Below are 13,519 nucleotides of genomic sequence, written 5' to 3' on the forward strand. Positions count from 1 at the left end.
ATACTTAGCCCCGGCCATAACCTTTTGCAGACAGAAAAATATACAAATTTACCCTTATCTGGATGACTGCCTCATTCAGGCAGATAGCAAAGAAAAGCTCCTCAGGGACCTCCTCTTTGCAAAACCCTCCTAACCTCGTTAGGGTACACCATCAACGAGAAGAAATCAAGGCAAACACCCTCCAGGAAGATCATTTTCTTGGGAACATTGCTGGACACAGCATCCCAAATGGCCTTTCTATCCCCAGAAAAGCAGAGCTTCCTGCCTCTCTACTTTACATAGCTGGTTTACAGAAGTCACCTCACTGCGAGGAAGTTCCTGCAGCCTTGGGCTACATGGCATCTTGCATCCTCCTAATTCCTTTGGCCAGTAGTACCTAAAGAACCTTTGGTGTCAGCAGTCACAACCTCTAGAGACCTCTGTACATCTGATCCCCTGTATAAGGGCAGAGTTTCTCTGGTGGGCAGGGGCCTGTGCTCAGAACAACGGTCTTCCTTTCACCCTCTACCCAACCTACCCTCCCTTCATTTGAAAATGAGCAAGAGCAGTTGCCCCAGTCTTGCGCACAGATTGGACTTGCTTGTACAAGACAGGGGTTGTGATATATCCCAACCTGAAATATTTTCATTTGGCCACCTGGACAATAGAATTTTAATAACTTTTAGGTACTTTTGTTCTGAGAATGTGCAGCAGGTATTAAAGGAGACAAAGAAATGTGCTACTAGAAATTCATGTGGGTTAATGGAAAAGATTTTCCAGTTGATGCTGTAGTAAGAGCCAGGATAATTTTAAGGGCCATTTACCTCTGATTCTACAATGTTTGGGTGAGTTACTATCCTCTGGCTTTTCTTAGTCTTCTATTGAGGCATCTTTTTGGCATTTCTGCATGTATGCCCACAGATTCACCCTTTCTAACAAGTCTCAAGTCAAGCAGTTTCTGAAAGGGGTTTTGAATATTCATCCACATGGAAGGCAGGTGACATCTTCCTTGCAATTTTGTTTTAGAAAAACTAACACTTTCTCCACTTGAACCATGAAGGACAAACAGGTACTAAATGTAAAAACACTTCCAAAATAATAAAAAAAAAAAAAAAGCTTAACAGGCTGAACTGAGTTTATTAACTTGAAAAGCAGTGTTACTTACTGCTCTGACCTCTGCGAGAAGAGAATCTGAGATACAAGCGGATCAACCTTTTTCTTATTTTTTATAAAAATAGAATATCTTTGAGATCATATGCTTCATTTATGGCTAAACTGGTTTCAGAGTTTAAATAATGCAAATGTTTCATCTCCCCATCTTCCTTCCAGAGCATAAAAATGAAGGAGAAAGAATATTGCATTTTCTGGTACCTACAGACAGCTCAGATAGTGTATTGATAGAAGTAAAACCTCCAGGCATTTTGATCAACTATTCATTAACTACAAGGGTAGGTAAAAGGGACAACCAATGTCAAAATAGACAGTTTCCAAGTGGTTGTCTCATGCTATTACCTTTTGTTCTGTACACCTTCAGAGAGAGCTATGAATTTGTAATGATGTATCTAAAGCACTTTGTATCTAATCACAAAATCATCTAAAAATTACTCTAATACAAATTTAATCTAAAACACAGCTGAATCACATTTCATCCAAACCTTCATATACAGCAATACTTTTCCAAAACTACTTTTTTTGCACAGGGCAAGCCATCCTGCATCCCCCACACCCCCTTAATTAAATATTCTAACTCCACACACACCTGCAGAGAAAAAACTCCTGACACAGTAAATCACTGCAGATGCACAAATGCAAACTTTTAGAGATAGAGATATAACATAATGGTGGACATTAGCAATGCACACATACTTATAAACACTAATTTGCATTTCTAATTGTAATTTCTATGATCAAAAAACAAACCAGCAGTCATTTTCTACCTTACACATGTTTCTATCAAATGTGCAGTCATTTGTGTTTTCGATCAGTTGTAACACTTTTTTGTATATAAAAGCTAACCGTGTTGAATCTGCCCTAGAAAGCAGACATAATTCTGAATTGCCTGCTACCAATACACTATCAGATAGCGAACCAGTAGTTCGTAGAAAAATGCTTATACACCCTGATACCTCTAGTTCAGTCCAACATCCTACTCCTTTCCCAATTTCCAATACACACAACAGAGGAAGAAGCCGCTCCATGAGCAGGGGAAGGCAAAAAAGGAAAGCCCCAGGAGGGGAGTTAAAGGAACCCACTTTGAAGAAAATGTGGGAGAAAATGACAATAACTTAGTGTGGAATCTTTCACATAGACCTTTAGATAAGTATGAGTTAGAAGTCCTAAATAAAGGACTTTATTTCATACCTACTACTAAGAGTAATATGATAGATACTATTTTAGATATTAAGTTGTTTGATAGCAACTTACAATTAAAGTTACTGTTTAATAATGATGCTAGGAACACACAACCAGTACAATTTCGTAAACCTAGTGTATTTGTTCCTAATTTGCATCCACTAGTGGGTGCGTTTTGTAAAATGGTTGAAGTGGATATCTATTCTACAGTAAAAAAAACCCTCTGCTCATTTTAAAAAAGGCAATTTAACCCTTAGACAGAAAAAGGCCTTAAACAATCTTAAGAACGATAGGAATATTTCAATCACACAAGTTGATAAAGGTGGCCCAGTTGTAGTGTTAGATAGAGATGCTTATAATTGTTATATGAAAGAATTGCTGAGTGACACTGTATTCTATACACCCATAAACATGCAAATTGTCCAAGAACATGTTTTAAGGGTATATAATACATTGGATGATTTGATTAGAAGTGGGACAATTACAACTGAAATGTATGACTTTTTATGGGTTGAAAATCCACTAATTCCAACTATGCAAGGTTTACCCAAAGTTCATAAAGATCCCCTACATCCACCAATGAGACCCATCGTAGCAGGTAGAGGTTGGGTTACTGAACCCTTATCAGTGTATGTAGAGAAAATGTTAAGACCAGTAGTAGATTTGAATCCATTCATCTTCAGGGATTCCATAAAATTTTTGTTGGATCTATATAAGGAAATTGTAAATATCCCAGATAATTCTCCTTATCTGTTAGTGACAATGGATGTTAAGTCCTTTTTCACGAATATTCCTAACCAACTAGGTATAGTTAGTGTCCAGCAGTATTTAGCACACTACACAGATATGAAACCCACCAAGACAGATTTTATATGCCTGTTGCTAGAGACAGTGTTAGAGAATAATATCTTTTTCTTTAATGATGAATTGTTCCTACAAAGGGATGGCGTGGCCATGGGCACATCTTGTGCCAGTAGTTACGCCAACCTTGTTATGGCCTTGTGGGAAAAACAAAAGCTTTTCTCTTCGCCCCATTACAAGAAATATGTCATATTTTATAGACGCTTTGTGGATGATTTGTTTTTTCTCTGGACTGGAAGTAAGGATGAATTTAGCAGTTTCTTTGAACAAATGAATTCATTCACTAGTTTCTTGAAATTCACTCTGACAGTTCCAACCAGTAGTATCCCCTTTTCTGGATGTCTTTATTCAACGTTTAAGTAATGGCAAACTTAATACAGGTGTATATAGAAAATCTTGCTATAAAAATACACTACTACATAGAGAAAGTATGCATCCTAAATATGTATTCACTAATATTATTAAAGGTTAGGCAATTCGGGCATCCAGGTTAAATCCTATGCAAAGTAATTTTGAGACAGAATTGGCAAGCCTTCGTGATAGATTGTTAATAAGGAAATATAGAGCAGACGAAATTAATGTAGGCTTTCAGTATATTGAGAACCTTAGACTAAACAGGGCATACCCATAGTTTTCAGAACAAGGCAATGAATATCACACTATAGAAAGGAATACTACCAATGTTAATGCTTTGACACAAAAAATTTCATTATTTTACACACATGACTTCTATCAGACCAGAGATATTTTGTGTAAACACTGGAATGTTTTAAAAGTTGACCCAAATATCAAAGAAATTGTTGGTGAATACCCACAGTTTTTATTTAAAAATAAAAATAATTTACATAGACTTTTATGTTATACATATGTTAATTCTTTTCATGAAAGTAAAAATCACTTGGGTACTAAACCTTGCAATAAATGCAATTTTTGTTCATTTATATGTACTTCGAACATGTTCATACATCCCAATACATCTCAATTTTTAAGTTTTGATGTCAGTGCTAGTTGTGACATGGAACATGTAGTCTACCTTGCTTCTTGTTCCTCTTGTCCTGCCTTCTATGTTGGTAAAACCGATAGAAGGCTTAAGGACAGAGTGAGGGAGCACTTATATCAGATCCGTGTCCAGTCGACCACCAATGCGTTGTCTAAACATGTATTAGAAACTAATGATTCACATACTTTTAAATTTCTAGTTATATACATTAATACACCTAGTTTGAGGGGTGGGGACCTTAGGAATCATACTGAAAGAAATGAAACCAGTTGGATTATCAGACTGCAAGCACATGTTTTTCCTGGTCTTAATGATAAGGTCCCTTTAAGACTAAGTAGGAGGTTCCGTTTTAAATAATTTTTTAAATATATTTTTTCCACATTCTTATTATTTATATATATTTTTATTTTATAATAAATTGTTATAATTGTGGTTCAACTCTGTCTGATATACATATGCATATCTTTTATGTTTTAGTGATGTCTTTTTTATATAGTATAGGTGTTTGAGCTACTTTTGGTTTTTATTTAAATATGTTAGTCATTTATAACCTTTTGTATAAGTATACACCTTTATTTATTCATTGCCTATCCAACATGCATATTACTCAATTATGATGTCATTCTTTTATTTTAAAAAGTAATTGAAGATGTTCTTGTATATATATATATATATATATATATATATATATATATATATATATATATATATATATACATATAGAAGGTATCCACTCATCAAGATTCTCTTGAGAGAGAGTCAAATGAGGACTCTGCTAACCCTGACTGGGATTTTATTCCAGAGTGAAGGTCTTTCCAGTTGCAGGTGTCTGGTAGGGTACATCCCAAAAAAAGGGCATGTCTCAATTATGGGCCTGATGAGGGATGTGGGCTATAAAATGTGGTTGTCAAATGAGAGATTGCTATCAACTTGGGTATACACTTTTGCAGTTAGCTTGGAGCCATGGCTCTGGCACCAGCCCAGTTGTCTGTTTCTATGAGGCCTTTTTGGAGGATGCCTGTGTCGGATGGAGTTCTATCTTGGGGTGCCAGCAGTCATCTGAGCTAGCCTATATTATGTTCTTCCGGCCTGCCTCGAGGAGAATATCCGACCGATACCGAGTCCCAAGACTGAGCACTGTTGAACTGAGTTGCTTAACTCCATTGGAGTTGAGTTCCTTCCCCCTGCCAGTAACCATGCCAGTTCTGTTTCTGAGCCAGTTAGTTTGCCATGTTTGTGACCATGAGGTTTATATTTAAGCTGGTGGGCTAGCTTATATGCCAGTGGGGGGGGTATTGCTGAAGGCTTTACTAGTGCTTGTGAGTAGGCTGTGTGGACCACCTTCCCTTGTGAAAAGGAAAAAGAGGTTTGTTTAAAAAAAAATTCAAAGAGTTAAAGGAAGGATATGACAAGCCGACTCTAGTAGGATCCAGTGTCTGTAGGTCCCAATATCTTTATTTATAAAGGTCCATGATGATCCTTTCCATAGCTTGCAGACCAAGCTAGTGAAGACTTATGGGCGATAGTTTCCAGAGATCGTTGAGAGCACCACCTTTGTGGAGAGACCACTGTTTGCTTCTACTGCTGTATTGGGTATCCTGTGGTAAGGCTGAGATTGATGAGTAGTTAGTTAGGTTTTGGTTTTGCTCTCTCTTGGGTTCATGTAGGCCTTGGCGGGACTTCCGTCTGGTCCCATTGATGCTGTGTTGTTTTCACTGTTTCTGGGCATGGGGTGGATTGTGGGATGTGAATATACCAGTGAGGATGTTTGACCAGTGGGGTCTGGGGGATCACTTCTGGTCTGGAGCATAGAGTCCCCATGTTGATGGTGGTGATGGTCATCTTGTAGTTTCCCTGTGGTTGGGTGGTAACAGGTTTGCATGAATTAATTTAGTTTATAAATTTTATAAGTAGAAGGTGTTACCTTTGAGCTAGGGTAATGCTCCCTAGTCTTGGGTAGTTCACGAAGTCACCGTGTATACGATGGTGTTTGGATTTTGGGAGTGTTTTTCAGAAGGCTCAGTGGTGAGGTCTGGGTTCCTTGGTTTGGGGAGGTGTGGTCTGTAGCTATAAACTGGAAACTAGTTACCCACTGTTAGTTGCACATGGATAGTCTCTGATGCTTCGTGCTGTGCACCAACCTGGAGTGTGGGTATCTTTGACAAATATTGATACTCCCCAGTCTCCAGGTCATCACACACAGCAGGGGACCTGAGTGCCTGTGGAGTGACCTGAGTGCTTGGTATATGTGCAGTGATCCATAAGCATGCTCCTAACGATAGGCAGCTCACGTCCCTACTCCTTGTTCAACTTCAGGTGCCAGCGGGGCAGTGTAGAGTCGCAAATGAGTGGAGGTGGTGTGTTGTTTCAGGTGTGTTGTTTAGCCTTAAGGGCTGCTTTTGTGACTGTTCCGGCTTGTGTGCTGTGTTGTTGTTGTTTTGTCTTTGTTGTTTTGGGTGTAGCGGTTGAGGTCTCTGTTGGAGGTTTGGGTTATTTTTTCTTTGTTTTATTTAATGTCAAGTATGTTTTTTTTCGTATGTTTTGCTGGTTTTGTGGTCGTGGTATGTCTATAGGTAGTGAAGTGAGACTGGTGTGGTTTCCTTCTGGTCCTGACTGGTTGCCGAGTACTGAGTTAAGAGAGCCACCTTTGGTTGGCTATATGGTTGCATCTCTCACATGGGTGTTGTTGTGTTTAGGAGAGGAGTTGGAACATTGTACATTAAGGCCATTTGTAACATTGCACTCCAAGTTCACCCAAGAGTTCTAGATGGATTGGGAGATAGATGAGGACTGATGATGCTTTGGAAGTATTTTTATAATTGAAAAAAAAGAAAAAATGGGAAACAAACAACCAGTTTAAGTTTGTGAGGGGAGTTTTTAGGTATTTTTTTTTTTAGACTTATATAATTGCTTTAGTGAGCAAGTGCTAGGCTTTAGCATAGGAATAGGGTGTTTATTATTATGAGAAGATCATCAGTTCAGCTCAAACCCAATAAGCGGCTGGGCTGCGATTTGGAAGCACTATGCACATGCATAAAAGCAGCCAAAGCGGGCTTTTATACAGGCGGGGACTTGAGAAAGAGAAAGAAAGCTGGTAAATTGGCCCAAAACCTACCAGATTCCTGTGCTGGGAACACTCCTCCACTCCAGATAGCCTGCTCCCAGCTCCCCCACTGCCCCTGGTGAACAAAGTGAACTCCTCTATCCAAAAGAAAAAAATGGCACAGGAGACTTTTCAAAGTCCAGAATACAGCAAAGCCTGTATTTGGACTATTCTAGGTCAGGAAAGATGGGAAACAAGGATAACTTTTTAAATTGGCCAAATTCTCGCAGACTACCAGATTCCTGGAAGGGGATAATAGGGGCTTCTAAGCTCCCCACTGCCTCCCACTGCCAAAAGAAAAAGAAAAGCTCCCTCCCAAAAGAAAGAATGACAAACACAGGAACTTTTCAAAAGTCAGAATAAAGCAAAGCCTGTATTTGGACTACTCTAGGTCAGAAAAGATGAAACAAGGATAATTTTTTCAACAAATAGCAGGAAATGTAGTAAAATATAACACACAGGCTAGCACAAACTTAAAAAGTGCACAAAACAAAACAACTTACAAGGACAAACTTCAAAGTGCAGGTGCAAAGCAATTTAAGGTTTTAAAACAGCAAGAACAAGAAATATTTTATTAGCAAGCTAAGATAGGACAGGGTTAGCAGGTAGTAAGCCAAAAAAACACTTGGAGTTGCACTCTAATGGCTCCTCTCTGCTAGCACCACTCTGCAGGACCACAGGAAGTAAGCTTGCCAAAACAAGCGCATAAAAAAATAAAAAAAACAGGTTTACAGGAAGTTTTTGGAGCTAGAAAGAGGTATGGCCCAGCCAGTACCAGACCACTACCAGATGCTGGGAACACTCCTCCAGGGATAGATAGGCTGCTGCAAGCTCCCCCACTGCACTGGTGAAACAGAGCAATCTCCCTCCCAGAAAGAGCAACACAGGAACTTTCAGGAAGTCAGAATAGAGCAAAGGCCTGTATTTTTTGGACTCTCTAGATTAGGGAAAGGCGGGAAACAAGGATATATAAGGTGTGTCTTAAACTGCTCTACACTTTTATGGTTTGAAAAAGCCACTTTGGTGAAAGAGCTCACCAGATATCTGTTAATAAAAGACATGTTTTTTAAAAGAATTCAAGAGTTTTCTACGTTTTTGATTTGGAATACTCGTATATCCTTGGTCTGAAGAAACTTGATGTATGCTGTTTGTCACCGTTTATATGATTTTGGTGACTATTCATATATCCTTGGTCTGAAGAGACTTGTTGTTTGCTGTTTGCCACCTTTTACATGATTTTGGTCTGAAGAGACTCATTGCATGTCGTCTGCTTGGTTTTGGTCTTGAGCAGTAATTTATTTTTTTGATTTCATTAATAAAAATTAACTACAAGCAGATGAACTGATTTGCAAGGAATAAATCTTGCTATGCAGATTAAACTAAACAAATCAGTATTGCAGCCAATAAATAACATTGTTATAACAGAATAAAAAAAACATTGTTAAAACTGATGTACGTACTAAAGGAGTGTATGAGTAGTAACAGCAAAAATTATATTTACCTTAACAAGAAACTGTGCTGATGGGTTAAAATCTGGGATTCACACTCAAAGCCACTGAATTTCCTATAGTCTGTGCCCAAGTATGTGAATCCAGCAATTTGCTAATCCTTCTTGACTCCATAAATTTACAGAGCTGTCTAATCCTGTGTAATCTACTTTTTGTTCCCTCTACCCAACATAATTTGGATATGGTTACAGTGTATCTACCACTAAACTCTGAACTGTTTATCATCCAATTTAAGGATTTGTACATCCTTTAGAATGTTCAAGAAGGCTTTGAAATCTGTTATAAACTTCCCCATTGCCCTTGGTTTGGAATTCACTCATGTAGTAGTGTGGAGAAGGCTGAAAGAAGTTGCATAAAAAGTAAGCTAGCTATACTGGAGCTATATGAGATCAACAAGTATGTGTAGGTAGTTATTTGAAAGATAAAGGTGAAAAAAGTTGACGTGTACTTGCCCTTTTCATTGAGGTGTAATATGTAAAAACAAAATGCCCCAAATAATATGTAACTACATTTGCTGCTGTGGAAATGTGTTACAGTTGTATTAAACCTTTATTTCTTGACAGTGGAAATGTGTGTATTGCTGTAAAGGCTAATGCTGCATTAACATTTTGGCAGAGTCGCATGAGAATTTCCTTATTTGAACTTGCAAGTAAATAAAAAAACACTCTCCTTGCTAAATCTTATACCTTCCCTTGAACATTTTACAGTGGAATCAGAAAAATATGTTACCTAAATCCAAACTAGAACCACACAAAATCTTGTTAGGGGATTTTGTAGGTGGGGGACTGTGTTAATTCAAAAAGTAACCAATTCAAAAAGTAACACAAGATATGGGAGTTACTGTTTTGAAGCATACCGTCAGGACACAGTGTGGTATAACTCTTTAGATAGCATCTTTTTTCCTCCAGTCATAAAGTGATCCACTGTAACCTGGCATTTGAAAATTGTATCTGTAGGCTGATGATGTATTTGAAGAGTAACTCCATGTAGTAGGCTAACTTGTAGAGCTTTTCTTCTTGGTTTTGTACTAAAAAGGGCTTTTGACATGTGAACGCACACAAGTTGCAGTAATTAAATAACATATTTCATACATTAATATTTTTGTTATAGTGTAAAGCACTGTGTCTTTCTTTTTAATCTTATGTTTAGGCACTAAAGGAAAGCTTTATAAAAGCTGTTGGAGTTGGTGTTGGATTTAATTTGCAAAGAATTGAATTTCATGTGTCACCGTTACGCATAAACACTGAACAGGTCTGTAAAGAGACAGCTATGTTTCTGGATGGAGAACATGAAGAAGAGTGGGCATTTGAAGTAAGAATGTTATATCTATCAGTCATGTGTCCACAAATGTTAATACTCTAGTGCTCTGTCTCTCTCCACAAAGTTGACAAAATATATAAAAGTAACAGGAATGCTTTCCACTGTTTTAGGACTTTGACACAATATGAATTTAACAACATTTGTAATTTTGTTAGAACATTTAAGTATCTGCTACAATATGAATGGAGCATTTATTTTTGTCTGCTTTTATGTGCATGTGTGTGATTTTATGGCATTTCATTGAAAATATTTTTCAGAACCTATTCCAGTAAAAGTATAGCACTGTATGGCCAAGCTGTCAAAAAAAAAACAAAACATACACACCTCTGACTCTCCGTACCCCGTCATCTCTAAATGTGCCAGGTCGGAGACAGCACAACAGTGGAGGTAAGGAGAAAATTTCTCACTCCCACTGTTTTGCACTCCTGTTCATTTACACTTACGGGTTTTGACAAAGCAGTGAATCAGTGAAATATTACAGTTGATTCCTGTTTTTAATGAAACAATGATTTGACCAACTGTTGTGAATTCTGCATACATACATATATATATATATATATATATATATATATATATACAAACACACACACAAAATATGCACATATGTACTTCATTCACACAGACAGCAGTGTATATGTTTATGTGTGTGTCTCATGGTTTAGGTTTAACAACAGAACTTATTATAATGAAGCTTTTCATCATGCATAAGTTAATCAAACTGTTAAAACCAATACCCTTTAAAAACAGTTAAATAACCAATTGCCATTTAGATGATAACCATAAACTCTGCATAATTGAAAAAAACAAAGCACTACTTATCAAGCTTCTTAACCTTTATTGATAGTTTCACTAAGAACCAGTCACTAAGAACCAGTCATTCAACCAGTGTATAAGTATGCAGTAAGACTAACCATTTAGATTTCAACATAAGTAATTCATTATCTCAGTCTTATCCCTTACATTAATATGTACCATGTTCAGTATGCAAAACAAGAACTTTTAACCTGTTGTACACTCACTGAAAGTTTTAAACACTGAGCTATATTACATTGTGTATTTAATGTCATCAGTATGTTCTTTGACTGTCACTCAATGTCCAGCTATTTTTTTCTGTCATAAAACTGCACAGTGTGATATTTTGAAGATCTTCCTCTGGATCACTGTTGCAGTCACCCCTAGAGAAAATCCATGGTTAAGGTCCAGTAATCCCCCCAGACCTTCAGAACTGAGCAAACCCTTTTCCCAGTGCCAGACTTGACATCTCCATATCTCTGATGTATTCAACTACCTGGTATTAAAGTGGTGTCCACCCAGGCCATCTTCAGTTCTTTCTTGCCACATTCTTGAATGCTAACAGAAATTATATTCATATGTTCATCAGTTCTAGCTCATGATTAAAGAGCAGGACATAAAGTGCCCCCAATAGGGGATCTTTTCTAATCATGTTGAATGTTGGCATTGTTAGTGAATGTGAACTGGAAATGTAGGTCTAATACTCTTACGCTGAGGCAAAAGGCCTTTCAGGCTTATCTGACCAAGGAGAAGTTCACACGACAAACTTGATGTGTTTGGAGTTGCAGCAAACTGGTGACTCAGATGTCTCTCTAAAAAGGAAGAAGACAGAGATTTCAGGTCCAAAGTAGTCCATGGAGATCCTGGAATATCATTTGTCAGGGGGCTGTAAATTCAAAGATGTCGGCTGTATGGAGGTAGTTGATTAGCCTATGGTCCTAATGCCCACAGCAGCTGATTCTTGTGGTGATTCTGCTTCAGAAGCCACCATGCTGTTGGCCTTCACTACATCTCACTGCACTGAAAACTCAGCTAGGCAGCTGACCCCTGTCAGAATTTGGTCACTGAGCAGCACTTTACTATTGTGCAATTAGAGGGCAGTATCCACTTGGTTATTGTTGAGGAGTATGTCTGAGAATGCTAGAACCATTTGGTATCACCATAATGTTCAGAGATAAGATACCCTGTGGCCACCCACCATTTCATGCCCTAAAGATACCCAGTGGCCACCCACCATTCCATGCCCCAAACTTCTGAGGTACAGGCCTCTACCAAAACTAAGTTTCTTCTTTATTGTGGGGAACCAGCCCATGTCTAGTCCTGTAGCCCTCCTATGATTGAACTATGCTAACTCAGAGCTTCTTTCAGTTCTTACAAAGCCTTCAGCCTGGATCCAGCCAACTGCCTGTGCCAGGTGTCCAAATGAAGGAAAAACAGAAACCTCTATTATGAGAAAATATGACTCCTTCTCTTCCTTTTTGAATGCAAAGGTGAAGGATCTGGGGTATAAATCCACAATGTCTTTCCCCTTGTCATATTGCATGTACAGTGAAGACATTCTAATCTCAAACTCAGCCCCAGAGGATTTGTCATTTGCAGATACCCTTTACTTGATGAGGAATATTTCCAGAGGCAAACTTAGAGGCCTTATCCTCCCAGAAAATGGCTATGGATGTTCTGGAACTGGGCCCCTAAACTAGCATCTTTCCCTCTAGTACTGAAAGCCCTCTTGGATGTCTTTGAGATAGCCTCAAAGACATCCATGATGGCTTCCGTAGAGTACAAGAAGCCCTCCTTTGATGTCTTTGATGATGCCTCCCTGGGGCCAAATTCCCATTCCTTGTTATTCTGTATCACAAGGACTGGACTCATACCTCCACATTACTGTCAGTATCTGAGGTTTCTGGCAGGTGGTCATCATTATCAGTTTATATCCTTTCCCTTTGCTTTAACTACTACACCCAGAGTTTTCATAAAATGCCTGTCCCCAATGATAACTCGCTGCAGGACCAAGGGCATCCACATTAACCCATTCTTGAACAACTGCCTGATTCAGACCCAGTTCCAGGAGAAAATGAAGAGGATGATGGACTACACTGTCTAGCCATGCTGGAGTTCACTCTTAACAAACAGAAATCCAGCCTGAGCCCCAGCCATAAGATGGTCTTCCTGGGGACATTACTGAATGCAAACATCAACAGGGTCAGTCTATCATGGGACACGGTTTGCATCTTTGATGATGTCTTCAAGTCCAAGCCAGGAACACCAGGACTAATGGCCAGACAGATTCAGTGTTGTCTATTTTCATCTGATTCAATTTGTGGGTTGTCAGATCTAGTCAGATCTGACCTCGGCACCTTATGACATAGTATTGGCTCCGAGAGTTCTGATTTCTCCCATACCCACAGTTTCCCTCTCCTGCTTAACCAGACATGTTGGCAGAGAGCTCTATCCTGATTTCATGATAAGTTAAAATTTTGTACCTTCCTTTAGATATTAGGATTCTTGCTGAGAACTGATGGTGTTAGGATTACTGTCATATATTTAACATAGTTCATAGACGTAGTGTGCTTTTTGTTAGGACACCTGCAGTATTTGTGCTGC

The 13,519-nt window shown here is 38.5% G+C and overlaps 1 protein-coding gene across 2 annotated transcripts in view; it reads left to right on the forward strand.

Annotated features, from left to right (window-relative positions):
- The window catches only part of AASDHPPT (aminoadipate-semialdehyde dehydrogenase-phosphopantetheinyl transferase), an 871,134-nt gene that overhangs the window by 645,763 nt on the left and 211,852 nt on the right, over positions 1 to 13,519 (forward strand). For both annotated transcript variants that reach the window (XM_044072600.1, XM_044072601.1), the window contains exon 4: positions 9,953 to 10,114. In XM_044072600.1, coding sequence (XP_043928535.1) covers positions 9,953 to 10,114 — 162 coding nt within the window. The remainder of the gene's footprint in view (positions 1 to 9,952; positions 10,115 to 13,519) is intronic.

This window comes from Protopterus annectens, chromosome 5.part0 (assembly GCF_019279795.1).
Source record: "Protopterus annectens isolate FY-2018-M chromosome 5.part0, PAN1.0, whole genome shotgun sequence".
Lineage (NCBI taxonomy): Eukaryota > Metazoa > Chordata > Ceratodontiformes > Protopteridae > Protopterus > Protopterus annectens.